This window comes from Podarcis filfolensis (genome assembly GCF_964270895.1).
Source record: "Podarcis filfolensis genome assembly, chromosome: 1".
In the NCBI taxonomy this organism is placed as follows: Eukaryota; Metazoa; Chordata; class Lepidosauria; order Squamata; family Lacertidae; genus Podarcis; species Podarcis filfolensis.
This window is the reverse complement of record NC_139604.1, coordinates 119,329,598-119,345,266: the sequence shown is the minus strand read 5'-3', so window position 1 is coordinate 119,345,266 and position 15,669 is coordinate 119,329,598. Positions and strand designations below refer to the sequence as shown.

At 44.5% G+C, this 15,669-nt stretch overlaps 1 protein-coding gene across 20 annotated transcripts in view; it reads right to left on the bottom strand.

The window, feature by feature from the left end:
- EVL (Enah/Vasp-like) overlaps positions 1-15,669 on the bottom strand; it is a 141,696-nt gene that overhangs the window by 88,048 nt on the left and 37,979 nt on the right. The window contains exons 1-2 of one of the 20 annotated variants that reach the window (XM_083613073.1): positions 6,029-6,056; positions 5,293-5,359 (exon numbers count right to left, since the gene is read on the bottom strand). The exons of the other annotated variants lie outside the window; for them this stretch is intronic. Of the exons in view, the coding sequence (XP_083469199.1) occupies positions 5,293-5,359; positions 6,029-6,041 (80 nt within the window). The 5' untranslated portion in view covers positions 6,042-6,056. Of the gene's footprint in view, positions 1-5,292; positions 5,360-6,028; positions 6,057-15,669 lie in introns of those variants that run through there. 20 annotated transcript variants of the gene reach the window in all.

Here is a 15,669-nt window from a genome sequence, read left to right as displayed (position 1 = left end):
GTCCCAATGTCAGTTTCTGTTCTGCAGGGGGCGGGATTTACTTGCTGGCTGCGTCTCACTTTCTAAGAAATAATAAAGTAGTGCTATGCTACTAAGAAAAAGAAAGGAAGATAACTAATGGAATGAAAAGTAGGAATTAAATAATTGTTGACTCCCCTGGCATGAACAGAAACTGACACTGGAGTAACTGCAATTTGCTAACCTTCTCCACCCATGACATTCCTTAAATGGGGTGAACCTACATGGAAAGAGCAAACAAGCCCTTAAAAGGCTTGCATTGTATTTGTGCTATTGTATTTTGTTACAAAAAAGCTGCCACAAATCAGGTTCCCTTCCCCAAAAGAAACCCACAGGAAGGCAACACAGAAAAAACTGCAGCAATGAGCTGACAACGACATCATTAGACCGTTCTGTAAGAAATATGTACACAAAAGATGACTATTCAGAGAATGGTCCTTGGTGTTTGCAAACCAAGGCTGAGTTTGACAAGCACCAACTGCAGCTTGGGTGGAAAATAGTTGGCTGGTTTACATTAGCTCCTGTCTTTAAAATGTTTGTTTTAATTAATGTATGCTATTTAGGTTTTGCTCTTTTAACCTTTTCTTTAAACAATCATGACAGCATGTATACAGATTACTGGAGCCCTTGGATCCAGCATGAGAACAAGCTGAATAAAACTGCAAACAGTTGCATACCAACATTAAGGATGGGGCATGAAAACTGTCTCACGATAAATTTGTTAAAACTTGCTAGAGTCAGCCATTTGCATTTTCTCCCAATTGACTTTAAATGAGGCACACCACTCCCAAATCAAAACTTCCTTGGTATTTAAGCTAGGCTCTGAGGTACTTTTTTGTCCACTGCAATAAGTTTATTAACAATGCAATAAGCAGTTGACATCAAAAGAGAAAAAATATCAAAAGTTTCAGTTTTCACAGCTGGGTCGGCACTGCAGTTAGACAGAGTCAGATGACTTCCCTAGGGGTAAGTGGCAACAGCCTCTAGCTATAGCTCTGCCATTATTCTAAATTTAGTGCTTAAATTGTACTTTATGGTTTTTATGGTAGTTCTGCACCTATGATATTATTTTCCCTTTAAATACATGTCAGGTTTTTTCAAATAACCAGGAAGATAAATTTCTTCATCTTTTTATATAGCACATTTTTGGAAAAAACATTTTTTTAAAAGCAGAAATAGAGGCATAACTTTACTTTAACTTCTGGGGGTACTAGTAATATTAAAAAGAGGTTAACCTCTTCCTATAGGGTATCTGTTCCTGATTCCTTACCTCACAGTAACCACTATAGCAATCCAGTTCAATCATCCCAGGGTCAGGCATCTTAGAGAGGTCTAAGAGGTCTGGCTGTTCTTTAGTAAAATCCAATCTTTCAACCAGCATAAACATGATGCTTCGAAATATAACTGTAGATCAGGGAGAACAAAACCACCTCTCTCTTTGGTGTTGCATTTCTCCAGCACTATCCTAACAACAAAACATCTGGCTTTTATAAGTGGATTTGTTGCACCCTGGAAACAGAGCACTTTAATCTACTTCAGCTGCTCACACATAAAGTTCTGGTATACTCCTGGATCCCTCCCACAAAATAATGATAGTCTGGATGTTGCCCATTAACACTTAGCACCTGGACAGGTCACCTAGTTTCAGTCTTCCCCTATATGATGAGACATGTTGTATTTGTACAGGAATTATAGTAATCGTTTCTAAATTTGCATGTTTACATATGTGGATTGTATGCAAATCTCTTTATCTTTTGTGTCAGTGTTTATGAGGCCACCCTGCCTGTCAGTTAGAACGTTCTTCAAGATCATTACCAGCTGCCACCTGATGATCTCATTGCAGTACCAGGGCAGATATAGTAGATCCTGCTTTCAATACTATTTTTACCTACAAGCCTTTTGAGGTGGGCATACTGCTTTCTTTCCAACAACAATGCATGCCCCATAAACTTCCTGCTGAAATCTTGTAACTTCTTAGTCTACTGAAGTTTTTTGGGGGTGGCGGCAGGGTTGTGCTATAATACAAGACCTTCCCTATGGACAACTCATAAAGCAGACAGTCCGGTATAAATTCACCTTTAATGCACTATTATTGTGCCACGACGTGTTGCCTGCAAAAAAAAAAAAAAAATCACCAGTCTGAAGGGGTCCACTGTCTGCCTGATGAGTTAACTGTGTGTTGTAATTTTTCCTATCAAAATCCTGCCCAAACTTTTCCCCTTTTGATCTAGCTATGCTGCCAACACCCTGGCTTGATCCATCTCCACCCACTTCCCCAAAAATGGTGAATACAGGGATAAACAGACGAAAAAGGACTGCCTTCATCTCAGGCCTTTTTATCTTCCACAGAGGCCAGTCTTACTGCTTTCTCTCTCACTGTAATTTCCAAAATCTGCCTGGCTCATTTCTTGCACCGCTGCTGTCACAAACCTGTCTTGTTCTTGGACTTGAGACGGGCCGTATGGAAATGTTTATTTTATATATGTTGTAGAATGTCTCAAGCACCCCCCCAGTCCTTTCATGCTTTTAAACAAAATATTTTAGCCATTTTGGAAGAGGTCAAATGCATTTCCACATAGTGCCGCAACTGTGACTTGGCATTTGCTATGCGTTGGCTAATCGGTGGATGTGCAGCAAGTTGACTCTGCTTCGGGAGACTTCGTTGTGTGCGTGAAAGTGGCAGATTATTGCTCTCCATATGGCCTATAAATTGTTTCATTGCTGCTCAGCATGGGGTCTGGGCTCATTATAAATACCACCATTTATTGAGAGAGCATTTTCAGGCACCCACTGAGTTAAAGTGTTATAATAACACTGTTGACGCCTAATACAAAATCAGACTTGCTATCAGCTCTTTCAATCACAGGGGCAAAGAGAGGACAGCTGATCTTGAACCAGAAACGTATGGATTGTTGTTCATGATACTAGTTTGAAGTGGAGAATTATCCTTAAATTGTGAGAAACTTTCCGCAGAGATGGTCTTCCTTGAAAGCAGTTGGCTCCAATTGGAGGTTTAAGCCCAGTGGTTTCGTTAGAACACCTTAGTTTGGGCTCATTTATATATCTTGGGCTAGACCCGAAGCCGTCTGTTACACTTCTGCAGGTCAGCTGACTGTTGCAAAGTCACCTGATATTTTGGCAAATAGGTGCCATACATTATACTTTGTTTGATAAGTCCTGAAGTTGTGCTTTGAATACCAACCCAAATGCTTCCTCCAGGACATCTTGTAAACACTCGGTAGACACAGAATGATGGGATTTTTTGTTGGCTATAGCTGGCAAGCAGAGACCTGAGCAAAAGAGTCCGGATATAGTTTAGAATTACAGGCAAATAAGATGTTGGAAAATAAGGCTTATAATGTTTGCTAACATGCCTTGGTACAACACTACTTTTATTTTTAATTGGTCATCTCTACAGAGCTTAATTTTCCTGTAAACACTTGATGCCTTTACACAAACGGAGAGGCACGGTCCACTCAGGATTTGAGTACTTTTAAGTACCACTGACTTCACTTAACTCTTCCACTAAAATCAATAATACTTTAAAATGCTTGACTTTTATTCTATTTTATTTTGCTCCCATCCATAGTTTCTGAGAGCTCAAAATGAAACAGCATGCAGTTCTGAGAGAGCTGAAGTTCACTCTTGTTATCCCAGTACTGAAACTAAAATACAAAAAAGTGATCCATGAGATAAATCTTTTCACAGCTGCTGAAGTACATTAACCTTTATGAAAAAGTTAGGATGAAGTAGGATCTCAAGGATTACTTCAAGCTTGGGGTCTCTTCCAACTCTACGATTCTTTGATATGCCACCTTTATCTTCCAATGATCTCAAGATGGTGTCCATGGTTCTCCTCCTCCCCATTTCATCCTCACAACTACGCTGTGGGGTAGGTTAGGCTGAGAGATGGTGACCGGCCCAAGGTCACCCAGTGAGCTTCATGCCTGAATGGGGATTTGACCAGCCGCAGAGTTCTCAACATGAACTTTTGACCTGCCTGCCAGCACCTTCCTGCTTCCTTTTCCAGGGGCAACTAAAAGGCTAGATTCAGAAAAAGGGGGCTCAGGTGAGCTTCCATTTCAAAGGCAAGGTGGAGCTGGGGAATTATTGCTGACCATCCCCTACCACCTTGCCGACAAAGGTCCGTATAGTTAAAGCTATGGGTTTCTCAGTAGTGATGTATGGAAGTGACAGCTGGAGCATAAAGAAGGCTGATTGCCGAAGAATTGATGCTTTTGAATTATGGTGCTGGAGGAGACTCTTGAGAGTTCCATGGACTGCAAGAAGATCAAACCTATCCATTCTGAACGAAATCAGCCCTGAGTGCTCACTGGAAGGACAGATCCTGAAGCTGAGGCTCCAATACTTTGGCCACATCATGAGAAGAGAAGACTCCCTGGAAAAGACCCTGATGTTGGGAAAGATTGAGGGCACAAGGAGAAGGGGACGACAGAGGACGAGATGGTTGGACAGTGTTCTAGAAGCTACCAGCATGAGTTTGACCAAACTGCGGGAGGCAGTGGAAGACAGGAGTGCCTGGTGTGCTCTTGTCGATGGGGTCACGAAGAGTTGGACACGACTAAACAACTAAACAACAACATCCCCTCCCACTGCCTCCCCATTGCTTCAATTCAGAGTTCTACCTTCCCTTCAGAAACTAAACTAGAAAGCATTCATCTGCTGTGACGAAAGAACACTCCAAAGGCAATCAGGTGTTGATACAGACTTCCTGCTCCCCATCAGTAAAGCTTACAGCCCGCATTTCAGCTTTTGAAGATAATACTTAAAAACATCCCATCTGCTAGCAGGGGGAGGGGGTAGCAGCTTTCTGAGTTCAGCTGATGACATTTCGGAGACCCAATCAGAAGCAATGCACCATCCAATGGCAAACTTTGATTATCCTGCTTGCTCAAAAGCAGGCCTCAGGAAGATTGACGGAAATCACAAAGGCATTAAATCACCATAGTCATTGCCATCTTACCTAAAAGGGTAATTCAGTTAGCTGAGGAACATCCCAGCCCCTGGAAATTCAACCCAAACTGAAGCCTTAATTAATTTGCCGTTCAACCTCATGCACTGAACGTGTCAAATATAATTGGTTTGTTATCATCTGAGAGATGTTCTCCTGCTCTTTTGGTCTGAGCAAAACCATCTCCCTGCAGTACAAACAGTATAAAAGAATCAAAGAAAGCCCACACCCCTTCCTCCTGCCAGTCATGTGCTGCATACACAGTTTTGGGCAGTTAACGGCTTAATAGATGAAACACTGACCTCCAAGATCCTTTTCCAAATCCAGTTTGCAGTCCCATGACAGGCAGCAGAATTGGGTTATGGAGCACTGGAGATGGAAAAACGGGGGGCTTTCCTAACACACGTCAGCGTTTTTATTTATCTTTTTGCTGCAGGTCTTTTTGTCTTCCGTCTTTAATGTTTCCCTCTTTCCCTTACTTGCCCATGTCAGCCCATTGTGGGTTAGGGTTCACTGTTTTCTTACACCCGGACGATGGTCGTTATTTACTTAACCCACCCTCACCAGAAAATGACTCCATTTCGGAACACTCTTGTGGGACAGCGGAGAAGCGTGCAAACAAAACAGCTTGCCTCACACCACAGTTAAGTGCATTTTAGCCCATTTCAGCGCCACTGCACAGCAAAGAGTGAACTTCTATTTGTCGTCTAGCTAGGGAAGACTCTCAGACATTACTCAAGCACCAAAACATTACGACTCTCCCAAGCAAGGCAAAGGAACCACTGAGGAATCATAAGGCTGTTACTTCAGTTTCTGTCTCCAGGTCTTATTAGAAAAAGTCATAGTGCATCTGACCTATAAGCATCAAAAAAGAATGATGGAATATTACTTGCCACCAATACATTGCAGGGAGTTTTGTTTGTTTTTAAAGACATACCTAATTTCACTCTTTGCCAGGGAAACTGGTTTAGTCTATAAAGTAAACATACTAAATCATAACATCCTTCATTCCAAAAGGCTTTTGATATTTTTACTTACTGTATTTTTTCATGTATAAGCCGCCCCCATGTATAAGACGACCCCTATTGTTTTAAACCCAAAATTAAGAAATTACATTGTTTAGCTTTTTGGGGGGTTGGGGGAGGTCACTTCCGCCAATCACTCACCCGCCTGCCCACCAGTGGCGATCACACACTTTGCCGCAAACACCAATTGTCTGCCCACTCGCCACCACCAACAGCCCACCCGCCCCCTTGCTGCAGCCGCCAATCGCCTGCCCAATTGCCGCAGCCACAGCCAATCGCCAGCAGGCCGTGCCACAGCCACCAATCACACGCCCAATCGCCGCTGCCAATCTCCTGCTTGCTGCTGCCATTAATCGCACGTCCCCCCCTGCATTCACTATCCATGTATAAGACGACATCCAATTTTTGCCTAAATTTTTCTAGCAAAAAGCATTGTCTTATACACAGAAAAATACGGTATTTTAAATATTTTTAAGTATTATTATTTCAAGTATTGTTAAACCCTGGGCACCACAATTTAAGAAGGACATTGACATGTTGGAATGTGTGCAGAAGAGGGCGACCAAGATGACCAAGGATCTGGAAACCAAGCCTTATGAAGAACGGTTGAAGGAGCTGGGTATGTTTAGCCTGGAAAACAGGAGACTGGCTTACCCCTCTATTTTGAAATATGCCTTTTCCTTTGTGGGAGCAAATTGCTTCCATGTAGGATAAACCCTTTCATTCTTGCACATAATTTGTAACAAAAAGCCGCTGTCTTTTTGCAGATTTGTCCCCTGTGAAACTCTCACTGTCTTTGCATGCAAACACATATGAATGCAAATGCATTTAAAATAAATTAATAATAATAATCCATGAGGTCATATGGGAAAATAATCCTGCTGGGTTTCTACACCAAAACATGGAGAAAATAAAGATTAAGCCAAGGTGGTCCTTTTTAATGTAGCTAACGGCCCAGGTTGCTACACAAGAGAAAGTGCTGGTTGACCTACTGCTCTAATTAGGCTAGCAGACATTTTGACATTTACGTTGTTGAAAGGAGACAATGTTAATAGCTGGAGGGGAGGCTGTCAGTGCCTCTAACAATCACAGCATCGCTGGCATTGCATGCTGTGGCCTTTATGCATTCAACGTACTTACGGAAACCCCGATTTCTTTTTTAAAAAACAGGCAGATGGCTTGTTCTGTAGATGCACACTTTACGAAACTACGGCCTTTCGGGTCAGCTTGTACCCAATATTAATTCCATTTCCCACTTGATATACTAATTTTAATCAATGTGTTTTGCAACTTAAGATAGAGCACTAATAGCAGCAGCAACACACAATAAAGGCATGGCTGCAGACTGTCTCTGCGGATACTGATAAGACTCTCTGGCCAGTGTCAACTATATTGAGCCAGATGGGCTCAAGATCTGACTAGCTATAAAGCCTCCTGTGTTCCCTTATGATGTAGGCTTCTGCGTATGACTTGCCTTAAGCTTTTGAGAAAGAATGGGATGCACACATTTAAAGAGACTTAAAAAGGCAGAGAGAACCACATGTTTTAGGGCAGGAAAGAGAAGCACATTTCAAGGACCTTCATTCTAACTGCCTGGCAAGAGGACAACTCTGGGTCGCAAAGATCAACTTCTCCCTCGACCTTGTCGTTTCTGCCACTGTGTTGTGACTGTTAAATGCTGGCACTTTAATTAAGTAGAGTTTTACAGCCACTTTATCCAGGCATAAATCACTACATGGCGACACGAAGAGAGCCGGAGCCAGTTTGCACGAAAACATTTTTCATGCGCGGTTAACAGCCAAACTGTTTGCAAGCACGAAAGCTCCATAACAGATTTCTCTGCCACAGGCGAGGACACATGGGCTCTCTCCTTGGTTATATGAATGCAGCCCTTTTCCAGATTTTCTAAAGGTGTTTTTTTTTGCCGCTCTACAGGAAGAGGAAGCCTACCCCCCCCCCTTGCAGGCTTATCTGTTTCCTGCCAGTGCCAAACAGCTTAGACTCTGGGCACACCCACAACATGCATTTAAAGAACATTCCCAAGAATCCTGGGAACTGTAGTTCTCCCCTCACAGAGCTACAATTCACAGCACCTCTAATGAACAACAGTTCTCAAGATTATCCGGGGGAAGCAAAGTGCTTTAAATGAATGGCGAGGTTTACCTGTAATCTTATTTTTTCTTGTGCTTCTTTATTCCTTTATGCTCCCACTACCCATCATTCCCTTCGAGATACCCAGTTCTAAGTCTGCATCCCGTATCTTCCTTAACCACCCTTTCCTTGGTTCCTCAAATCTGCATCTCACTCACGGAGAAGTTCACCCATGCCTGTACTATGCACATCTTGTTTTTTTCTTTCCTTATTACCGGGGTACGTGAGCCCTACATTTGCTCTGATGGCAGCGGGTGGAAAAGGGAGCCTTGTCTTTTTGAGTGTCACAGTGAGACTGGAAAACGGGTTAAGTCCCTGTTGGTGTCAAGGGGGGCTTCCCTTACCACCACCAAGCTGTGGTGTGTGATTGTGCGTGCGTGTTAGGGACTGGACTGAGGAGGAATCGTGGAGATTCCACCCCCATCCTGAACCTTCCTGAGAAGAGGACAGTATAGATTTAGAACAGTGGTTTGCAGAAGGTCACAGTTCCGAGGCTGCAGTGGGGAGAAGCTGGGAAATATTGGGAGAGGGGCAGCAGGAAGAAGCACCAGGGGGGAGACAGCTGACAAACTCGTGTCTTTAGAAAGCATTCCTGACCCTCCCTTCCCAGGACCCGGCGGGCATTGAGAGTAGGAGAACAGAAAGCTCAGAGGCAGAAAGCACGGATCAGTCAACGAAGGGATGACGTATAATAGGAGAGAGGGGGTGGGACTTTACAGCAATGCTGTTACTGAAATAGAGGAACCTTTTCTAAGTCTCTCACTGTGAATACTGAATAAAAGACTTGGTAAGAGCTCTTCTTGTTTACAGTGGTACCTCAGGTTAAGAACTTAATTCGTTCTGAAGGTCCGTTCTTGACCTGAAACTGTTCTTAACCTGAGGTATCACTTTAGCTAATGGGGCCTCCCGCTGCCACCGTGCCGCCACTGTGCAATTTCTGTTCTCATCCTGAAGCAAAGTTCTTAACCCGAGGTACTACTTCCGGGCTAGCGGAGTCTGTAACCTGAAGCGTCTGTAACCCGAGATACCATTGTATATGATTCTTGGCTGCCCCGAAGCCTGACAAGAGCGGTCTGATCTCCATTCCAATCTCAGTGCAGCAATAAAAGGGCTAAACCTCCCATTCCGATGTTTCCTTCAGAATAAGATTCAGGCTCCCCTTCCCGCCTGGATGATAAGTTGAAGAAAAGCAGTAATTCTGTCTGCCTGCAATGTCTTTAGGCACATGTCTAGTTTGGCCACAGAGCTTCTCTGTGTCTCATGTGAGAATTTCATACCGGGCAAATCAACCTTTAACTTCTGCTGCAGAATATGAACTGCATGCTAACACTGTAGCTGCAAGGCTGAAAGGTTAGCATATCAGAATCCTCAATGACATTCCAGACATCAGGCCTTATTTCTACCAATGGCTGCAGGGGAATGATTTGCAGACCACGTGGGCATGTATTGCCTGTCACCCAAGGCGACATTATGCATTTTTGTGTCCACCTGTCCCATAATTGTGCACTTTTCGAACATGCTTAGAGTCTTTAAAAGCAGCCAAGATTAAGACAATTTGCAAACCATTTATTGGAACTGATGTCAAACATTGCACTGGGACACAAATACTAGTAAAGCACCGCTAACACACAATTTTACAAGGCGGTACTACTAATTATCCAACAGCAAGGAAAACAAATTTCTGCAACAACATGCCCCCACCCCCAAAAAAACCCTCTCATCCCAGAATATATTACGGAAATGCATATATTCACCACGGTCTATACATATCCCTGTTATGATTTTACCCATGTATTTAATTATAAAATGTTTTAGGATCCAGTATTGCTGATAAAGCAGGGTATAGCTATGATATAAAAAGGAAACAACAACAATTGTATTATTTATACCCCGCCCATCTGGCTGGGTTTTCCCAGCCATTCTGGGTGGCTTACAGCACATATAAAAACATAGTAAAATCCCAAACATTTAAAACTTCCCAATATGGGGCTACCTTCAGATGTCTTCTGAAAGTTGTGTAGTTCTTTATCTCCTTGACATCTGATGGGAGGGCGTTCCACAGGGAGGGTGCCACTTCTGAGAAGGCCCTCTGCCTGGTTCCATGTAACTTCACTTTTTGCAAATGAAAACACATGCATATATGCTTTTTTGTCACAACGATGAGGTTTCCTTCCAGTGAGAATAATGTCAGCTCAGTACACACTTTCCACATTACAGGTTCAATGCTGGTGATCTATAGGTTGTGCTGGGAAAGAGCTCTGTTTTGGGGTGGTTCCAGATTGTCACCATTTTCAGGTGGAATTCAGTCACGTGCCAGAAACCACTTACAGGTTAATTTGGAGCCCTTGCGCAACAAATCTGCTCTTCCACCCAAATCTGGACTCTGCGATAAGGAAAGTGACACGAAAACGCACTGGAAAGCGTGGGGTGATGACTGCTTCAACGCAACACACCATCTAACCTCCCCAGAAACAAATTGGAAGTAATGCTCAATGAACACCTTCCTACAAACGAATCTGGATGGACACTCAGTTAACAGGTTGCCTGGAACTGACCAAGGTCATCCACTCCAACCGGAACTATCTTAAAATATTTCAGAACCACAAGCCAACAACCAGGGAAGGAGGGAGGGAAATAAAGAGACTTGTATTGTAGATCATCATACCCACTTTTGAGACTTGAGCATCTTGAACATTGCACATGCAAAATTATGCATCTTATCTTAATCTGCCGAGCCTGTTTTCTCCCATTTGTCTGCACTGTCAGACATTCTGTGGGTTTAGTTTTAACACTGTCTGGCTAAGGACAGAACAAGAAATGCGGTGATGGAGATGACCTTTGCCGCAGCGCTGAATTCTCGTTCCGGGGCTGAAAATGCTAGAATTGAAAAGGGTAGGAGGGCAAACCTTCTCCAGAAAGTTAAAGCGAAGCCTCTGCACATGCCTGGATCCAGTTTGACAGGCACTGTCATTTTCAGAGGTAAAGAGAGGCCAATTTCATGCAGCAATTCTGTGTTTCTGTATCCATGAAGCTTGCAATCTAGCAGAAGAAGCCGCTGAAGCGGTCAGACCACTTTCTTTGTTAGGCTAATGGCCTAAGCACCACATTCCGCATAACTTACTTCAACAGCAGGGCCATGTTGCCATAGCAACAACTAAGTGATGGAGCTCCCCAGGAAGGGGTAGACATTTCCCCACCCCTCACCTGGTGGGATACCAGGTCATCCTATAGGTCGAGGGGGGGCTAGTTTTGTAGGTGAGCTTATAACTGGGCTAGAAGATGGACAGAGAGGCTTGACTTCCTCTCTGGGCCGAATCCCATAGCTTTGGGGAGGGGGGTTTCCCCGGGAAACCTAATGGGGAAGCAAGATCTGCTAGAGCAGGCATAGGCAAACTCGGCCCTCCAGATGTTTTCGGACTACAACTCCCGCCATCCCTAGCTAACAGGACCAGTGGTTAGGGATGGTGGGAGTTGTAGTCCCCAAACATCTGGAGGGCCGAGTTTGCCTATGCCTGTGTTGGAGTGTTGATGCTGCGAGCCCTTCCATCTTATGCTCAATTCATACAGAAGTGTGAACAAAGTCTCCATTGACCTCCATTCTAAGGAAACTAAATCTGGTGTAATCACTGAAACCTCATTAGTCTCCCACTGCTCAGGGACTGAGGTGCATGAAACAATATGTCCAGGTGCCCAGCACCCATGGAAGCTCTGCCACTGCCCAATAAACAGGAACTGTGCACCTGCCTACATGTGACATGGACAACGAAGGAGTCAACTCACAGAGATCAAACTGTGGTAATGTCCATCATGATGCACACCCCCTAACATGCAAGTAATGCAGAGGAGAAGGCAGCCACAGCAGCCACAATTAAGGGTCCTCCACAGTGCAGTCTGTTAGGAATATAGGCAGCTGCTTTGTTCCAAGTAAGAGTACTGTCTATATACTGACTGCCAGCAGTTTCCTGGGACATTACCTGGGGGATTCCTGTGTTTGAACCTGGGACCACCTGTACTCGAAGCATGCGCTCTACCTCTGAATTGCAGCCCTAAGCAATGCAATGGCAGGGGGTTGGACTAGATGACCCTCAGGAGTCCCTTCCAACTCTACAATGCTGTAATTCTATAACTAGTTTGGCCCTCGCTGCTCCTCAGTATGCATTTGGAGCAGGGGAGGAGGCAGAAAAAGGTTATACAAACAGATAAACATAAATGGTCCGTTTACTATTGGCAAAGTGGCCCAGGACTCAATAATTCCCAACACTGCTTGAAATTGCTTAATGTCAGATTTCATCATTTCACTTGGGGGAGTGGCACCACTAAGGCAAACTAACTGCAAATCTCTTTTGCCAGGTTTGGTTAAGCCCAGCGTGAAATTCATTTAACAGAGCCTTAACAGCACCACTGTAAAGAATCTGCAGCTAGTCAGTCATGCAGAATGCGTGAACACATATATATCCCTTTGTTGCTTCTGAGTTTCAGAATGCATCCAAATTTCATTTCTGTAATTCACACTTATCTCAGGCCGCTGGTCTCATGCTTCTGCTTCCCCTTTGATTCACAATTTTGCAGCTGCTGCAGCTGTTGAACCAACCCCACTCTCCGCCAGAAAAACACAACCCCAGATAACAGATTTCTCCCCCTCTCCCCTGATCCAAATGAGTGGAGTCAGCTATGAAATATTAATCTGTCAGCATTCTACAAGCTACAACATTTCAGGAATGTATTCTTAATTATACATTTCCGCACACATCTAGGAAATTAAACCCAGGATGAAGCACCAACTTTGAAGCAAAGGGTGTTTTCAGGCAAAATGGCATATAGGGTGGTATTCGCAAGGATTTCCACTTGTGTAACAGGACTTCCCTCCCTCCTCCCCAAGTCTCCTCCAGAAGGGAACCCCTAGAACAGATTTAGGGAGCATATAAGATGAGAGGAGAGGGGGAGAATAATACGCTGCACAAGCTGAAATCCTTACACTGATGGAACGGCCACCTAGTACTGCTTTGCATACAACCCACAGACTGGAACATGGGGTGGGCTGGATCATGCCCAATGGCCCCACCCCTACCTACACAGCTCCTGTTCAGATATAAAACTGAACAGATCCTGCATCTAGACAAGCGTGCACATATACAGATATGTGTAGGGTCTGTTCAGACACTAGCCTGGATGTGCCAAGCAAGCAGGGCACGATCTTAGCAGGATGACACCCACCCAAATGCACCATGTTGTCTTCAAAGCGCAAGTAACAAAGGGTAGCACATTCATCCATTAATAAGTAACTAACAACTTTAGAATACGTGGATCTAATGTGTCCGGTATCCTGGTCAAAAGTTATCGCTGTTGTGGTTTTCTGTTGCTCATGACTGCCCCCCATTTTGCATTAAGAATGTAAGAAGAGCCTGCTGGATCCGGCCAATAGCCCATCTAGTCCAGCATCCTGTTTTTACAGTGGCCAACCAGATTCCTGTGGGGAAACCCGAGCGCAAGAGGGCTCTCCTCTCCTGCGGTTTCCAGAAACTGGCATTCAGAAGCTTTGCTGCCTCCAACAGTTAGTGTTGGAGTAGCCATCATGAGCTGCATCCTCCATTAATTTGTCTCATCCTCTTTGAAAGCCTTCTAAATTTGGTGGCCATCACTGCCTCCACTCCTGTGGAGCAAGTTGCACAGTTTTAACTATGGACTGTGTAAAGAAGTACTTTTTAAAAATACCTGTCCTGGATCTTCCAATGGTCAAGATCACCAATTCATGGCCAAGATCATTGCAATTTTCTTCAAAGAAACCATAAGGACATAATATGAGCCTGCTGGATCAGACCAATGGGCTATTTAGCCCAGCATCCTGTTCTCACAGTGGCTAACCTGATGTCTAGGGACGCGGGTGGCACTGTGGGTTAAACCACAGAGCCTAGGACTTGCCGATCAGAAGGTCGGCGGTTTGAATCCCTGCGATGCGGTGAGCTCCCGTTGCTCGGTCCCTGCTCCTGCCAACCTAGCTGTTCGAAAGCACGTCAAAGTGCAAGTAGATAGTGCAAGTACTTTTTAGCGGGAAGGTAAACGGCGTTTCCGTGCGCTGCTCTGGTTCGTCAGAAGCGGCTTAGTCATGCTGGCCACATAACCCGGAAGCTGTACGCCGGCTCCCTCGGCCAATAAAGCGAGATGAGCGCTGCAACCCCAGAGTCGGTCACGACTGGACCTAATGGTCAGGGGTCCCTTTACCTTTACCTTAACCTGATGTCTGCAGGAAGTCTGCAAGCTTGGCATGAGCACAAAAGCATTCTGCCCTCCTGCAATTCCCAGAAACTTCTATAACTGCCTTTAGTCATTTATTTATTTTTTGGTCACATGACTGTGGCTCCAATAAATCCCTGGGCAAATCACTCACTAGGTGGACGGTTTTTGAAACCTAAGCGATTCGCCTGCAAGATCATCTTGCTGCAAGGCTGCGAGGGACTGGTTTCTGGAGTGCAAGGTTCAGTTTGGAGATGCTGTGACTCACCAACTAATTTTGTATATTATTCCTACAAGCAACAGCATCTGAAGCATGAAAGAGCCATTTCTACACATGCTTATCCCAGCAAAAGCTATCTCTGGAATATAATCAGAAAGGCAGCTGCATCTTGGCTTGTGAGGAACTGCACATTAAAAAAAGAGCAAATTGAAAGAAACTGCTTCTTGCAGAGCTTTTAGAGAAGTGGAAGAGGCTAAAAACTCCTTGATCCATACAAAATCAGACTGTGTACAGTAAGGGTTGATGGGAATTGTAGTCCCAAAACAGCTGTAGAACCAAGTTTTGGGGAACCCTGTTCTGGAAGGCCACAAATGGTGTTTCTCTGCACACAGGGTCCAACATCTGACACACCTGAAACTTGGTGAGCACATGGAGGTTGATTCACACAACCCCAATTACCTTTGGGCTACCTCAGACTGGAGCTGATAAGAACGGCAGCCCAACAACATGTGGATGACACCACATTGGCTACCACTACATTACATAATGACTGGGGGCTGGAAAGGTTTCGATATCCTGTTAGCCTAATCATGATCATGGCAAACACTAAAATTGGAAAGAACAGGGACCCCAGGGTATGGGGAACAGAAGGTATGTCTCCTGCTCTGTCCTATTAATCTACTTGCATGCCTGCTCCACCACACCCCGAAGTACCCTGCAGGGATGGAAAACCAGGACATCAGCCAGGACTTGGATTTATAGCACCCTCAAGCCCCACTCCTCCCAAGTTGGGTAACCTGGGTGTCACACTGGTATTTTTCCACAGTGAACTGTGTAAGTGTGTGTGTGTGTGTGTGTGTGTGTGTGTGTGTGTAACAAATGCGTTGGGCATGTGCATCTTTAAGACCCCCATGTATATGTGGCTGGGAATCCTGAGCCTGTCCAGTTAAACTTTCCCCCTCAGAAGTGGGCACCAGCATTGACAAAACGTTAAAAAATAACACCCTAGCTCAGTCTTGTAGAGAGAGCCGTGTCACATTCCTGCATCTGCG